At 36.9% G+C, this 14,954-nt stretch overlaps 2 protein-coding genes across 2 annotated transcripts; one reads left to right on the plus strand and one right to left on the minus strand.

The window, feature by feature from the left end:
- The first annotated feature begins 723 nt into the window (after positions 1-723).
- On the plus strand, positions 724-5,644 carry LOC143590006 (uncharacterized). Its single transcript, XM_077070610.1, has 13 exons — positions 724-1,321; positions 1,538-1,763; positions 1,913-2,142; positions 2,319-2,732; positions 2,826-2,917; positions 2,996-3,058; positions 3,152-3,240; positions 3,338-3,637; positions 3,721-3,795; positions 3,897-3,961; positions 4,051-4,108; positions 4,847-5,027; positions 5,154-5,644. The coding sequence occupies exons 1-13, from the start codon at positions 906-908 to the stop codon at positions 5,531-5,533; spliced, it is 2,589 nt and encodes an 862-aa protein (XP_076926725.1). The 5' UTR covers positions 724-905; the 3' UTR covers positions 5,534-5,644.
- Positions 5,645-7,049: 1,405 nt separating this feature from the next.
- LOC143590007 (uncharacterized) lies at positions 7,050-10,479 on the minus strand. Its single transcript, XM_077070611.1, has 7 exons — positions 10,345-10,479; positions 9,995-10,299; positions 9,637-9,907; positions 9,442-9,549; positions 7,803-8,079; positions 7,572-7,717; positions 7,050-7,479 (listed from the first exon to the last, which is right to left on the minus strand). Exons 1-7 carry the CDS (start codon positions 10,477-10,479, stop codon positions 7,291-7,293), a joined length of 1,431 nt encoding a protein of 476 aa, XP_076926726.1. The 3' UTR covers positions 7,050-7,290.
- Positions 10,480-14,954: the final 4,475 nt, after the last annotated feature.

The following is a 14,954-nucleotide window of genomic DNA, read 5'->3' on the forward strand; positions in this document are numbered from 1 at the left end:
GCCGTACGTAATTGCACCTTAATTTCACTTCCTCATTCTTTTCCCTATCAAAATTGGTCTAGTCAAACCTAGGGCACACAATTGTTAATCATATTGATTATATATTCAATTACACAATGCAAGTCATCAATTGGTTGTTTGATCAATGTAATTAGTGGGTTTGTGTAATCCGTACGGATAATGTGAGGATTTTAAGCACCAATTTTGTACTGGATCGCTGCTTTTAGTAGGATCATTACATGATTGAGTATTCTTTGTTGGTATTCAGTTCGATCACTTCAATTGAGCTTATTCTTTAATTATAATTCCAATTGCGGGTTTTTTCAGCGACCCGGAACTGGGTATGAATTGGGTTTTCCGGGTTTTTGTCGGATCAGTCGGGTGGAGGTGGAAGCAGTTAAAAAGCTTCTTTTTGAATTCTAGTTCTGGGTTTTTTCAGGGACCGGGAACCGGGTTCGAATTGGGTTTTTCGGGTCGGTCCAGGAATTCGGGGTTTTTTCAGGGTCCGAGCACGAATCGGGTTTTTATCGGGTCGGCCTGGGTAGAGGTGGAACCGGTTCAAGGGGGTCAGGTTTAGGTTTCTCTGAGAAACTGGAACCTTGTTCGTATCTGCGGGTCGGGTTTTTTGTCACATCTGTCTTGAATCAATTTGTTTTGTAATGAATAGAATTGGTAGGTTTTTGGAATCCGTACGGATAATGTGATGATTTTAAGTAGCAGTTTTAGACTTTTCAGTGGATTGCGGATTCGCGGGATTTAGTAGGATCATAAAATGATTGATGTTTATTTATTATTAAGTTTGATCACTTCATTTAACCTTTTTTTTAATGTGATTGGTAATTGATTCAGAATAAGGTACTATGCTTCTACAATTTACGAGTGTGATACTAGAGGTGTGTTGATTGATGGCTGGAAATGCAACATTTGAATCTACTTCAGCTAATTCATCCGAGTTAGTGTTTTCGGGAACTTATCTGAATGGGCAGAGGGGGCCTAGCCTGGATCGGTCTGAGAGCCGGATGCTTGGTTCAGGGTTTTCTGTGCCACCGCCACCGCCACGTGGCGGAAGTGGTTCATCGGTGGTAGCAGATGAAATCCATACATTGTCAGAGAGTATATCACTTGAGCCGATTGTGATGCGACATCAAATTGCTTGGCATGATGAGTTAAAGAAGGTTTTGGGGGTTTCTGTTGGAAGCACGGCAGAAGAGAATTCTTTCAGAGCGGCTGCTAGTTATGCGAAACCCGTGTCTCCAATGGAAGATTTGAAGGATCTAAAGCGTTTTAGATCGAGTGTTGAGGATACATGTATCAAAGCTAGGTACTTTATATATATTTAGTCTATTGTATATGCTACGTTTATTTATGGTATAAATATTACGGTAGGTGGATGTTTACAACTGGTTTTCTTGTTGGCATCTTTCAAGATGGTCGATGAAGTAATAAATGAACTATATAGAATTGCTATCTAAAATTTGAATGTGTTTAGATACACCTGGTCATTAGTTAATGTTTGATGCTTTGCTATTTCTAATAGGGCTAGAGCAAATAAGATGGATGAACGCTTGCGTAAATTGGATAAATATTGTGAAGATTTAACGTCCAAGAAACAAAAGAGGAACGAGTTAATGAGTGTTTCACGAGCAAATGCTTTGAACATGAAGACCGGTACCCAAATTTACAGTATGAATCAAAGAGTAGAAGATCGACCTAAGAACATTCTTCTCAACAAGCGCGTTCGAACTTCGGTGGCTGAATCTCGGGTTTGCTTTTAAAATAATTTTGTAACTTGATGTTTTGTTATTTCTGAAGCATTTGGTAGCAAATCATATTGCTTGCTTTTAACTATTGCCCATCAAGTAAGTTTCTTTGTATGCTAACTCATTTTTGTTGTTTTTTGACTTCATTGCAGGCAAAAGATGGAAACTTGCTCGAGGATAATGTTGGAGAATCTGATTTGTTTGAAAAGATCCGTAGGATGGCTGCAGGCGGTGACGGGTGGGATAAAAAAGGCAAAAGAAAACGGTCAATTAGCACGGTTTCTACAAGAGCCATTGAAGATGATGGAGTGCCTAAAAGAGCTGTACAAAACAAGGTGGCTGTTGATAATGGTTCACAACCACGTGATGCGCACATCTATAGGTACATTATCTTTTATTTAGTTATTGTGTTTAAGAAATGCAAAACAAGCATGTTGTCAACCAAGGCCGCACGTTTGTATATGGCACTTATCCATAAATGCTAAGAGTGTTTTATGGTTTATTGTAATTATGGCCCATGGCCCATATGTAAACTATTAGGGTTTCGCATAATTTCAGGTTAAATAGCCACGATGACTCGCTAAACAGCCGCAAGCGTTCAATGCCGTTAGGTTCATCTTCTCCTCCTATGGCGGCTCAATGGGGTGGTCAGAGACCTCAGAAAATGGCTCGAGCCAGGAGACCATTTCTGTTGTCTGTTGTCTCAAATCAGGATGAGAAACGGTTATCTTTTGAGAGCTGTTCACCTCCTGATGCTGGTGCTCGATTCACCTCTAACGGGACCAATGGTTCACCTAGTTCCAAGATTGCAACCGGTGGTCCAAAGAAGTTGATGGTTAAGATTGATAGTGTTCAATCCTCACCAAGGTTATCTGAAAGTCATGAATCTGTTGGTGGTCAAAGCCGATTGACCAACAAAGAAGAAACGAATGCAATTCAAACTCGTAAGGCGGGCTGTAGGAAGAACGGAAGGTAAAAACATTTTAACGATAAAAACATATTTTCCCCTTTCGGTATGCTTTAGCTAGTGATTATAGTTTCATATAATAATGTTGTTCTTTGCAGTAAGCCTGGCCGTAGATTGAAAAAGCTTTCTGACCGCAAGGGGTATTCACGTAATTCTCCTTTACAGAATGTTAGCTCTCCTGACTGTCCAGGTACATTTTTCATTTAATTTAAATTATATAAGTTATTACATATTTATTTCATTTTTGCTGATAATTATGCTGTTCTAGGGGCATCTGATGATGACCGGGAAGAAATGTTAGCAGCTGCAAATCATGCTCGTACTGCTAGTTGTAAGTCTATATCTTTTTGTTTATTTTTTCAGTTTTGTTAATACATCGGTATATATTTTTATCAGTATGGTTATTATTTGCTTGTGTCTTTAGATTTAGCATGTACAAATCCATTCTGGAAGAAAATGGAACCGGTGTTTGCACATGTCGATTCTGAAGACAAATCCTTTTTATCCCGGCAGGTTGAACTCCATTTAACTATTTGTTTATTATCTATATATAGTATATACATGTAAACATTTTTATTGTTTTTGTTCTAACTGTTGTGTTTTGAGCCAGGTGGCTTCTATTTCTGATCCACTTCTTTCTGAAAACGGATCTTGTTTGGGGAAACGTGACGTGGATAAACCATCCAATGAGTCCATACCATTATACCAAAGATTAATATCAGCACTCATAGTAAATGACGGAAATACTCCTGAAGAAGAAGATGCAAGAAATATGCAATATTCGAACATTTGTGTTCCAACGTATGATACACATAACCTTAGTGATTCTTCATATGAAAACACGAATCTAGATGACAAACTTCTACTGGAGCTTAATAGCATAGGCGTATTATGTCCATCGGCTTTGCTGGTAGGCCATCAAAACTACTTTTTTGATGTAGAAGTTTCTAGAACATTCTTTAACCACTCATGTGCTGTTTTTCTCTATGACAGCCTGTATTGGTAGACGAGGAAAATGAAACGATTCAGGATGAAATTAATAAACTGAACACAATACTTAATCAACAGGTTATTTAATGGAAGCTTTAATTCAACATTATGTTTGGTTACAACTGTATCTAGTGTTAATATGAGTTTTTTTTTGTTTTTGTTTTTGTTTTGTATTATAGGAGGTTAAAAAGAAGGCATACTTGGAGAAAATAAGCAATAATATGGATAGTAATTCTAGAATGCGGTAAAACATCCATACCCAGCGTCTTTTGGCTTCCATTTTGATTTTTGGTTTTTACAAATATAAATATTATGTCGTTGTCATATGCACAGAGACCTTGAAACACTTGCCATGGATAGATTGGTTGAACAGGCATACAGAAAACTTTTGGTGAGTTCTTTTACTTGTAACTTTAGTGTGCGCGACTGCGCGTGCTATGGGATGGTTTTTGGCTCAAGCCGACCAAAAACTGAAAATTTGATTTTGGGGTTTTGAAAGTTTTGGTTTTTGGTTAACTCAATGGGTTTGTTTGGTTTTGTTCCGTTTCATTTTTCTTGGTTTTACCATTTGGGCTTGAAAGTTTTGGGCTGAGCTAATGGCCTAAAATAATGAGTTTCGGGTCTGATTTTTTTTAGTTAATGATTGCTTGACTGGCTGTTACACATTTGGATCTAAAACTCTAAAAGTTTTTGGGCTACACCATATATAATTTCTTATAAATTACTTAAGATCGATTTTTTTGGTTCGGTCTTTTTGGTTTTATCGTTTGGGCTTGAAATTTAATGGCCGAAATGAATGGCCTAAAATAATTAATTTGGGCCTATTTTTATTTATTTATGATTAATTGATCGTTACACATTTGGATCTTACATTTTTGGGCGACACCATTACTTAGTTTCTTATAAACTACTTCAAATCGGTTTTTTGGTTCGGTTTTTAGTTGATAGCCAAACCGAAAAACCAGTTTCTTAAAAGACATGAAACCCCTTGGTTTTTTTATTGGGTTTGGTTATTTCGGTTCGGTTATTTTGGTTTCTTGAACACACCTACAGTGTGCACGTGTGTGTAAGATGGCGTTTTTGCCCTGAGCTCAAGTTTGACTTATTTCTGTATACAATTACTTAACAGTCTACTAGAAGAAGCTCGAGATCCGGGATTCAAAAGGTGCCAAAACAAGCCGCTTTGGCTTTCGGAAAGAGAACTCTCGCCAGGTGTCACAAATTTGAAAATTCGGGTACAAGTTGCTTCAATGAGCCGCCATTTCACGATATCCTTTCTGCTCCAGTCGCTCGCACGAATCCCTCATTGGGTACACCTTTTTCTCAGTTGTCATAACCTTTTGATCTTATTATTATTATTATTATTATTATTATTATTATTATTATTATTGTTATTTTCTAATTTGTAACATTTTTTAAAATTTAAATATCCTCAGATGAAGCTTTGCCCAAAACCGGGCCGTCATCAAACCGAGGCAGAAAGAAAGAAGTATTGCTCGATGACATCAGCACCAACAAACGACAAAAAACAAAACCCAGACAAAAAGCAGGTCAACCACCAACACCCAGAAACAAATCCGACAATAAGCAAACTGGGACCACACATCCGACAGGCCCTAAATGGCAAACTTCATCCAACAGGAACAACAATGATTTGATTAATGATTTAGACCCGTTGGATGAAATGGGAGTTGGTGCCGATCTTGGGGTTCCTCAGGATCTCAATTCTTTTCTCAACTTTGATGAACAAGATCCCGAGGGGGATTTTGCAGCGGGACTTGATATACCGATGGATGATCTTACAGAGTTGTTTTGATTTTGGTCGACAAGTAAGTGTACATTCGTGTCGATTGTTTGGGCGGCCTTGGGGGTAATAAATTTGTAGCCGTGCTGATTGTTTACAGAAGATAGTAAATGGTATATTATACAAGAGAGAAGAAAGATATGGTATATTATTATTATTATTATTATTATTATTATTATTATTATTATTATTATTATTATTATTATTATAGGGAAAGTGCCTTGTAGGTGATATCAATGAATTATTAGCTTTTTGTAACCTGAAGGTTTTTATTTATATATTTAACTGCTTCTTTTGATATGCACTTGAAAGATGAGTTTATTATTAGCTGATAAATATAACTATTTGGATAAAAGCAGTTTTGTGTTTTTCATACTAGTTACTATGATTAATGGTCAATTGTATGTTCTTGATGATATGCAAGTTGTATGATTTTGGTCCTTTTTTGGAAACTATGGATATGGTGCCTGTTGGATGTTTGTAAACCGTTGAAACTGACTAAATCTTTGAAAAGAAGCTAGTCGGCTGGTTTGAGATCCAAATGATTTTGTTCATGATTCGGTTTTGCCTGTATGTCAGTTTTAACAGTTCGGATTAGTTTGGAACATGGAACTGGCAGTGTGAGCTAGGGGTGCAAACGATACGAGACGAGCCTGGGCTCGACTAGGCTCGAGCTCGGCTCGTTTAACTTACTCAAAGCTCGAGTTCGAGCTCGGCTCGTGAATAGATTCTCAAGCTCGAGCTCGGCTCGTTTACTATTTTATCAATTATTTTTTATATAATTATAATTATTTTTATATATATTTTTCTATTATAATTTTATGTATAAAAAATATATATTATTTAGTTTTTATTTATTTTTTCATAACATTATATATATTAATTAATGATTATTAAATATATATTTTAAAAAATTATGTAAATGTTTAGGCTCGTGAGCTGGCTTGCGCCCGATGAGTGAAGCTCAGGCTTGGGCTCGATTATTAAACAAGCTTACTTTTAGGCTTGGGGTCGATTGAGCTTTTTAACGAGCTGATCTCGAGTAGCTCATGAGCAGCACGGCTCGTTTGCACCCCTAGTGTGCTGAGCAGGTCGTTTAGCTTGTATCATTTATATTTTTCTTTCTAGAGAGGTAATAATACAGACTAATGACTTCTGAAGGAAAAAAAAAAAGAAAAACCAGTTCAATTCATTAAACAGTCAAAACAGAGCTTTTGAACCATCAAACTGAACGGCTGCTTTAAACCGTCGAACTGAACGGCTCAAGCCACCCGGCTGATTTGGTTTGTCGTTACACACCCTTACAAATAAATCAGTACATTGTCGCCTTCTGATATGTTTCTAAGATACAAAGGTATAACGAGAATCTTACATGAACTTATAAGACAATTTTAACTTTCATATGTCGGCTTCAAGGTCCAACTGCGCTAGTGTTGGCAAAAAACAGTAGTGTAGATCAAAACCACGGAACATACATAAAAAGGTGCAACAAAAGGTAACATAAGAAATATGGTTAAATGGCTATATAACAAACTACTGCTAATCACTAAATCACCACTGTAATTGTCATGTACAACAAGATTGAACAAAGGTTTCTCTTCCACCACAAAATCACTGAAAAAAAAAACATATCCTTTTCGTTTATAAACACAACTTGGAAAAGAGAGTTCGCAACCCAGCATCCCCAAACAAATGCTTCTACGCCCTTCTGCAGGCGTGCCAGTTCTCTATCCCAATACCCGAGCATTATGGCACACCGTGACCATATTTCAAGATGAAATTGGTTCATAAGGGTACGATAACCAAGGATGCTTTAGGGCTTCTGCAGCTGACGGGCGTTTCTTCGGGTTGATTTCAAGCAGATGAGTCACAAATTCAATGAACCCTTGATCACCCATCGGTAACCGGTGCCTTAATGATGTCTTTTTTGGCACTAAACATTCCAATCTGTTTGTATCCTAAACACATAGGAACATACACCAATTATCATACATACTATATTAAATTAAGTTAAACAACAAATAAAGGACAAAAAGAATAACTTTAGTACCTGATTACGCTCATAAAGCACGTGATTTTTGGTAAAATATTTATGTGTATCGCGTCCCTTAGCAAGCATATCTTGGTCAATTGGAGATATTATTCCAATCACCCGAGCAAGCAAAGTAGCCGGTGAATCATTCTGGAAAAGAACATACAACAAAAACACAAAATATTACGTTTAACACAGCATAAATTCTAATTACAATACAAGTCCTGAAAATGTCTCAGATACTTACATTTCCAGTACAAAGTTCAGCCAAAATGCAGCCGAGTGACCAAATATCAATCTTTTTGTCATATGGAAGTCCTAAAATAACCTCGGGTGCACGATAAGACCGTGATTGGACATAAGAACAAAGATGGTCGGTTTCAAAGCAGCTGGATCCAAGGTCAATAACTTTGATTTCACATCTACTGTAACTTTTGACCAAAATGTTTTCGGGCTTTAGATCACAATGTATGAGCCCGAGATCGTGCAGAAACTGAAGTGCTTCCAAACACTGGATCGTTATTGACTGCACACACAAATATGGGTCGATTAGGATTATGTTTTATCTCTAACGGGTCAATGACTGAAACTGGTCAAGCAGGTTAAAAGTCTACTTCTAATGCATAAGTCATAACGCCTCCTAAACCATCTTATTCATAAAAATTGGATTATTCTGGAATGCTAAATATATAGTAAAAATTTGGACACAATAAAAGGTTAGCTTAAAAGGAAATTGGTCAAACAGGTTGAAAGTTGTCAATATGCAGGCCCATAAACGAACCGAACACGCATAAACGAAACCATAGTTATCAAAAGCAACCGCTTAGGGCGCTTAAGCGCATTTATTGGGCGAAGCACATTAATTGGGATTTCAATGCATCAGATATTAAAAGCGATGACTTGGTTCCCATGCGTACTAAATGTCATTTATCCCACTTGTTCCTATTCTCAAGTAAAACCTAAAACTCCCACTATTTAATGCATTACCGGTTACATTTACTAACAACGTGAATAATAGTCATCACTTAGCCTGTTTTTTGCTTCAATTGCCACTGATCTAAACCATATATTATTATTATTTGCATGTGATCAAACAACATCAGCTTCAATCAAAGTTTCAAGAACGAATGTTTGTTTTGTTATTAAGATGTTCTACTTTAGTTAAAATTTTGTTTTTTTAATGCGCACTTTTTTTTTTAAATCAGGCGCTTTTTTTACGCTTATTGCCTGGGCGCTAGGCACCACCTCAACGCTTTCGAGCGCTTATCACATTTGATAACTATGAATGAAACATGTAGTTCGTCCGTTTAACTTTAAAAGAACAAACAATATAACAAAAACAATTAAGCGAATGGAAATTTCTTGTTCATGTCTGTTCGTTAATAATATAAACAATCGGTACTCAAACACATAAACAAACGAACATAAATAAAAATAGAACGAATGGGAATTTCTTGTTCATGTTCGTTCGTTAATAATATGAACAATCGGTTCACAAACACACAAACAAACGAACAAAAATAAGCAAACACCAATTGAACAAGGCATAAAGAACAAAAAGTTCTGATTATGTTCGTTTGTTAACATATAACAAATAAACACATATAAACGAACTTCCAGCCGAAAAGTTCACATACTGAACGTTCGATTCATTTACAGGCCTATCCAAGCGTATTTCTAACGCATAAACCCTCCCAAATCATCTTATTCAAAAATTAGATTATCATTGGTTTAACTAATTATTTATAAGATTAAGATTTCTTAAAAAAGTATGCATTTTAGCCTTTAGATCACCCCGACCCGACCCAAAAAGTAATCATGTTGACCGGTCAGTTAAACTGCTCAACTGCCCTTTTTGATATATATTAGATATATAAACACAACAAACCAGCAATCTTGGCATTGTGAAGTAAACTTCCCCACCAGATTCTCTATTGAACTTCTGGAACTCATATAAGTTTGCTTTAAGAAGTTCACATACAATTAACAAATGTTCCTGAAAATACATACAAATATAAATTTTATCAAACCAAGAATCATACTGAAACAAGATAATTCAGCAACAATTTGATTGATTACTAACCCGGTAATAAAAGTAATCATAGAGTCTGAGAAGATGGTACTTATCACCAGGATCGTGCTTGTTGACAAACTTCAAAAGCTTTATTTCATCAAGACTTTGGTCAAAAAAATCTTTATTATTTTTAATAATTTTCACACACACATCCATGCCCGTATGAAGATCGTGTGCTTTGCTAAATGCAGCAGATCCAAGATACTCCGATACATGATAGCGACCCGCGATCACCGAATTTAACACGACATGAAAATTCTTGTCTTCCTCAAACCCAGTTCTGAATCACAATAAAGATACAATTTTTATCAAAATAAACTCAAATCATTATGAAAAATCACTTTTTTATTTTCAATTATAAACATACCTGTTTTTCCTGTGCACGATTTTAAGATTAAACGTCTCATATTCTTCTTCCTGGGCCTTTATTTGTTTCACTTGCTCTTGAACAGCAACTACTTCTTCATCTTCCAATAATGCCCCCGGGTCTTCTTCAATTGGATCAGCAAGTTTTACTTCTTCCTCTTTATGGGCCAGTTTCGAAAGCCCGTGACTTGAAAGCATGAAAGTTTCTGAACCTGCAACATCAGTCTCATCTTCTTCTTCTTCCCTTGAACTTTTACCAGTTGAAGAATCATTACTTTTGTCATTATTTGACTTTGACTGCAATGGCTGACCGTCTCAAGGTGGAGGAAAAGAAATCCCACCATCATTAACATTATTAGACTTATTAGAATCAGACGTGACGGTTTTCTTTTTCTCACTTCTGACATCATGACTACCACCATCATTAACATTATTAGACTTTTGTTTCTTCTTCTCCCACTTTCCTATTAACTCTCTCCGTATCATGAATCTTTGATTGAGAAGAAACTTGATATTCTTTCACATTTTCCGTTTTGATATTATCATCATTATCACTAGGATCAAATCTCCATGTATACAAATCAAGCAGATTGTCTTCCGAAACATAAAACTTTTACTTTTAACTGTTATGTTCTCCATCAAAGGAAGCAATTTCCCATTTACTATCGGGCCCATTCTACTTCTTTCACAATATGCTTCTCCTTTGAAACTTCACCGCTTGTTGAACAATTCCTTCTTTGGCTTCCCAAATCCTCTTTATCTTTAAGGCTAAGATCTTGCATTAAACCGTTCAAATCAGGCCTCTTATCAATCTCACTTCTTAATGCTGCTTCAGCCCGAGCAAACTTATTCCTTTTGAGTCTGCCATCTTTGAACTGCAATAATAATAAATTAATGCATATCCAAGTATACAACCACTAAAAACTTCAATAATAGTGAATAAAAATCTGTAAGTTTTTAACTTAATCAGGATGATTTCAAGCTCAAATCTATGCAGTTAATGCGGTAAAAAAGCACATGTCAGTCAAGAACCGATATTTGAGATATTGGTTATCGCAGTGAGACATCGGTAATTTGAATATCATGCAGAATTATACACACACACACGTATAAAAACGTAAACATATACAATATTAAGAGTAATATCAAAAGTCAAAACTCATGCCACGAAATCTTCCTCCGAGTTTACATCAAGATTATATATGTTTATGTTTTTAATTATATCACGATTATCGTAAACCAAGGCATGAGTTTTCATGTTTCGAGTGTTATATACGTTTCCGATTAGATCAAGATTTCACGGTTGACGTTGTCGGAGAAAGATTTCATGTAGTGTGAACTTGAAACATGATGTAATCGTAAGCCATGAAGTCTTCTTCCTCCGAAGCAAGGCATCCAAAATACCGGGTCAAATACAAATTTCAATCTCCAAATCCAATTGGTTGAAAGATGAGAGTTACAGTTGTGTAATTGATCTAAAAATAAAAACTTTATATGACTAAACTGTTAAAGTATGGATTTTTGGGCGTGGAAAATTAGGGGTTATTTAATCTAATCTAATCTAATCTAATCATCATATAGTATAGTATAAATAACAGTAGAAGAGAATAAGTGCTATAAACAGTAAAGAAGAAAGTGTAGGTACCTAAACCTAGAGGTGGACAACAAAACCGGTTCCTGGAACCGGTTCGACGGAACCGAACCGGAACCGAACCGGTTCCTACCCGTTTTTCGTAGGAACCGGTTCGGTTCCGTTTCAACCCGACGATCCGGGACCGGTTTGACATGTTTGGAGGTGGACCGGGTAGGAACCGGAACCGAACCGGAACCGGTTCTGGAACCGGTTCGACCGGAACCGGTTCGGAACCGGTTATAGCCGTTGGAGTGGTTCTAGCCGTTGGGAAACGGTTTTATGGCCGTTTTTTGACCGTTGGGGTCAAAAATGGCCGTTTTTTGGCTCCCCAAACACCCCACTACTAGTATAAATAGGTATTTGGTGTAATGGGTTCATCACAACACTCAAAACGCAAACCCGAACGCAAAAAAATACAAAAAACGCTATTACAACGTTCTGAGTTCTCTAATCTCTTGTTTTCTCTTCTTCTATATTCATATTTGTTGTTATGGCTGCCTCACAATCATCGGTTGGTCAAGGTTCCACCGCCGGACCAAGTTTCGTTCGTATTGTACCTCATAATCGTAATCAAGAGATTTGGTGCAATTGGGATTTGGTTGAATTGAGTGACCATTCATTGAAGGCTCGGTGCAAGTTTTGTGGGATTTATTTAAACCCACTTTCGAATTCAAATTTGAAGAAACACATCGAAAGACCGTATTGCAGGGCGTTGAAACAGAACGTCGAGTCGCAACAAACGCAAATGGATAGTGAAGGCGGAATATTTACATACCAAATTGATCGAGTTCAAGATCGTATGGCGAAGTTTGTGATTCAAGAAGCTTTGCCGTTTAGCCACTTCGACAACCCTCGCTTAACCGCCATGATTCGAGATACGCTTCAACCACAATACACTCACGTAAGTCGTCATACTCTTAAACGTTATTGTTTAAAATTGTGGAAGAAGGCCAAAGAGGTACTAATTGCATATTTTGAAAATATAAATACGGGAATAAACTTAACTACTGATGTTTGGTCGGCTCCACATGGTCTACCCGAATCTTATCTTTGTGTCACCGCTCATTGGGTAGACCCGTCATCGTGGGAAATGATGAAACGCACCATTGCTTTCGAACTCTTTGAGTATCCACATACGGGAGATAATTTGTTTGAAATTTTAGATTATGTTATAAAAACTTATAAACTAGAAAATAAAATATTTTCAATTGCATTTGATAACGCGTCGAATAATACATCGGCGGTTGATAAATTAAAATTAAAATATACGCCGATTTGCAATGGTGTATTTTTTCACTCAAGGTGTGTTGCACATATCATTAATTTAATCGTGCAAGACGGACTTGCTTCGGATGAGGTTACATCGGTTATAAACGATTTTAGAGTAATGCTACATGAAGTTTTTAAGAAAAGTAAAAAAAGACAAATGGATTATAGAAAATTTTGTAAAGATACGGGAAGAAAAGCTTTGGGAGCTAATTGGGATGTACCTCATCGATGGAATTCCACTTGCATAATGTTTCAAAGTGCTTTGAAACAAAGAGACACTTTACAAATGTTTCATTCTAGTCTTGCCGAGAATGATTTGGCAATCCCCTTTTCAAATGAGAAATGGGAAATTATCAATGACTTATCGACTTTTCTTGAAGTTTTTAAAACATCAACTACGAAACTATCGGGAACGTATTATCCGACAAGTCCCTTGGTTCTTTCGGAGTTATTTTTAATCGTTAACAATCTTAAAGAATTTGAAAATAAAAGTCCAATGTTTTCAAACATCATATTACCAATGAAGTTTAAATTAAAAAAATATTTTCTTGAATTGCCACCGATTTTTACTTGCGCCGCCGCTTTAAACCCAATGTTAAATGTTACGGGGGTTGAATGTGTGATAGACGAAATTTTTTCAGCCTTAGATATGCATGAAGTTGACCCAAACTTTTCAACAGAGGCACAAAATGATTTTAACTTGAATTTTAAATTTATGTATGACTTTTATATAAATAAATATGGGTCAAACATACACATGCCTACGCCGGGGGGGTCTTCATCAAGTTCAAGTGCTCCTAGAGTACGAGACCCCATGATTAGCCTTATGAACACCGTTCGCAACGTAACGGCTAAAAAACAAAGGGGTAACACCCCTTCAAGCGAACTAGGAAGGTATAGTGCATATGATTTCTCTACCGGTTTATCCGAAGAGGAATATGGCACTTTTGATGTTTTGGCTTGGTGGAAGGTAAAGGAAACCGAGTTTCCGATTCTTGCCACCATGGCCCGTGATTTACTAACCGCCCAAGCTTCTACGGTAGCTTCGGAATCTGCTTTTTCTCTTAGTGGCAGGGTAATATCGGTGAGAAGAACAAGACTGAATTCGGAGTCGGTGGAGATGTGCATTTGCTTGAAGGATCACTTGGACTCAATCGATCGTGTTCAACACGTAACCACTCTGGAAGACGAAACACCACTTGATGTTCGAGTGCACGACGAACAAGAAGGCGTTTCTACAAGTAATTCTGATGAATAAGTCGCCACTCAATAATTACGACGAACAAGAAGGCTTTTATAGAAATAATATGTCACAACTTTATATTTATAAGTTTAATGTTTTGTTAGTTTGTTTTTGAATATTTTAAAACATGTAACCTTTTTTTTTGAACTTCTTAAAGTAAATAAAATGAATTTTATGTTAATTGTTTTTTTTATTTAACATGTTATACAAATACGAGCAGCGGAAACGAAAAACGAAAAAAAAAATTATTTTTTACACTGTAACCGGTTGGAACCGGTTACAGTGTAAGAACCGGTTTAGGAACCGGTCAGAACCGGTTCCACCGGTTCCGGGTCCGAGGGTTGGGGAACCGGTTCGGTTCCCTAACCGGTTCGAACATGGAATCGGTTTAAACAGTGATGTTGACTAATGGAACCGGTTCTGAACCGGTTCCGGTTCATTTGACCAACCCGATTTGATCACCTATACCTAAACCCTCTTATATTCCATCATGGATACGGATCTTCTTATTCTGGGTTGCAACCTGAAGAAACATGAAATGAATCTGACCTGATCCATGACGATGTTCCTCGATGTTCGAGATAAAACGAACCACGACTTCATCTTCTTCTCCGGTAGCTTGAGATCTGCCATGGAAATACGGGGGTGTGGAGGTGACTGCTAAGAAATCTCGAGGATCTCTTGTTTACAGACAGAAAAATGGTTATGCTGGTGGCTCTTATTGAGAGCAACAACCCTTAATAAGGAGGTGGAGACCTCCTTATATAGGGAGCCTCATGGCCACCATCATGGTACCCTAATGGGCCTAGCCCAGTT

The sequence above is a fragment of the Bidens hawaiensis genome, unplaced genomic scaffold (assembly GCF_021521415.1).
Source record: "Bidens hawaiensis isolate Kalapana, Puna unplaced genomic scaffold, B.hawaiensis_p1.1 tig00038087_1, whole genome shotgun sequence".
Taxonomy (NCBI): domain Eukaryota; kingdom Viridiplantae; phylum Streptophyta; class Magnoliopsida; order Asterales; family Asteraceae; genus Bidens; species Bidens hawaiensis.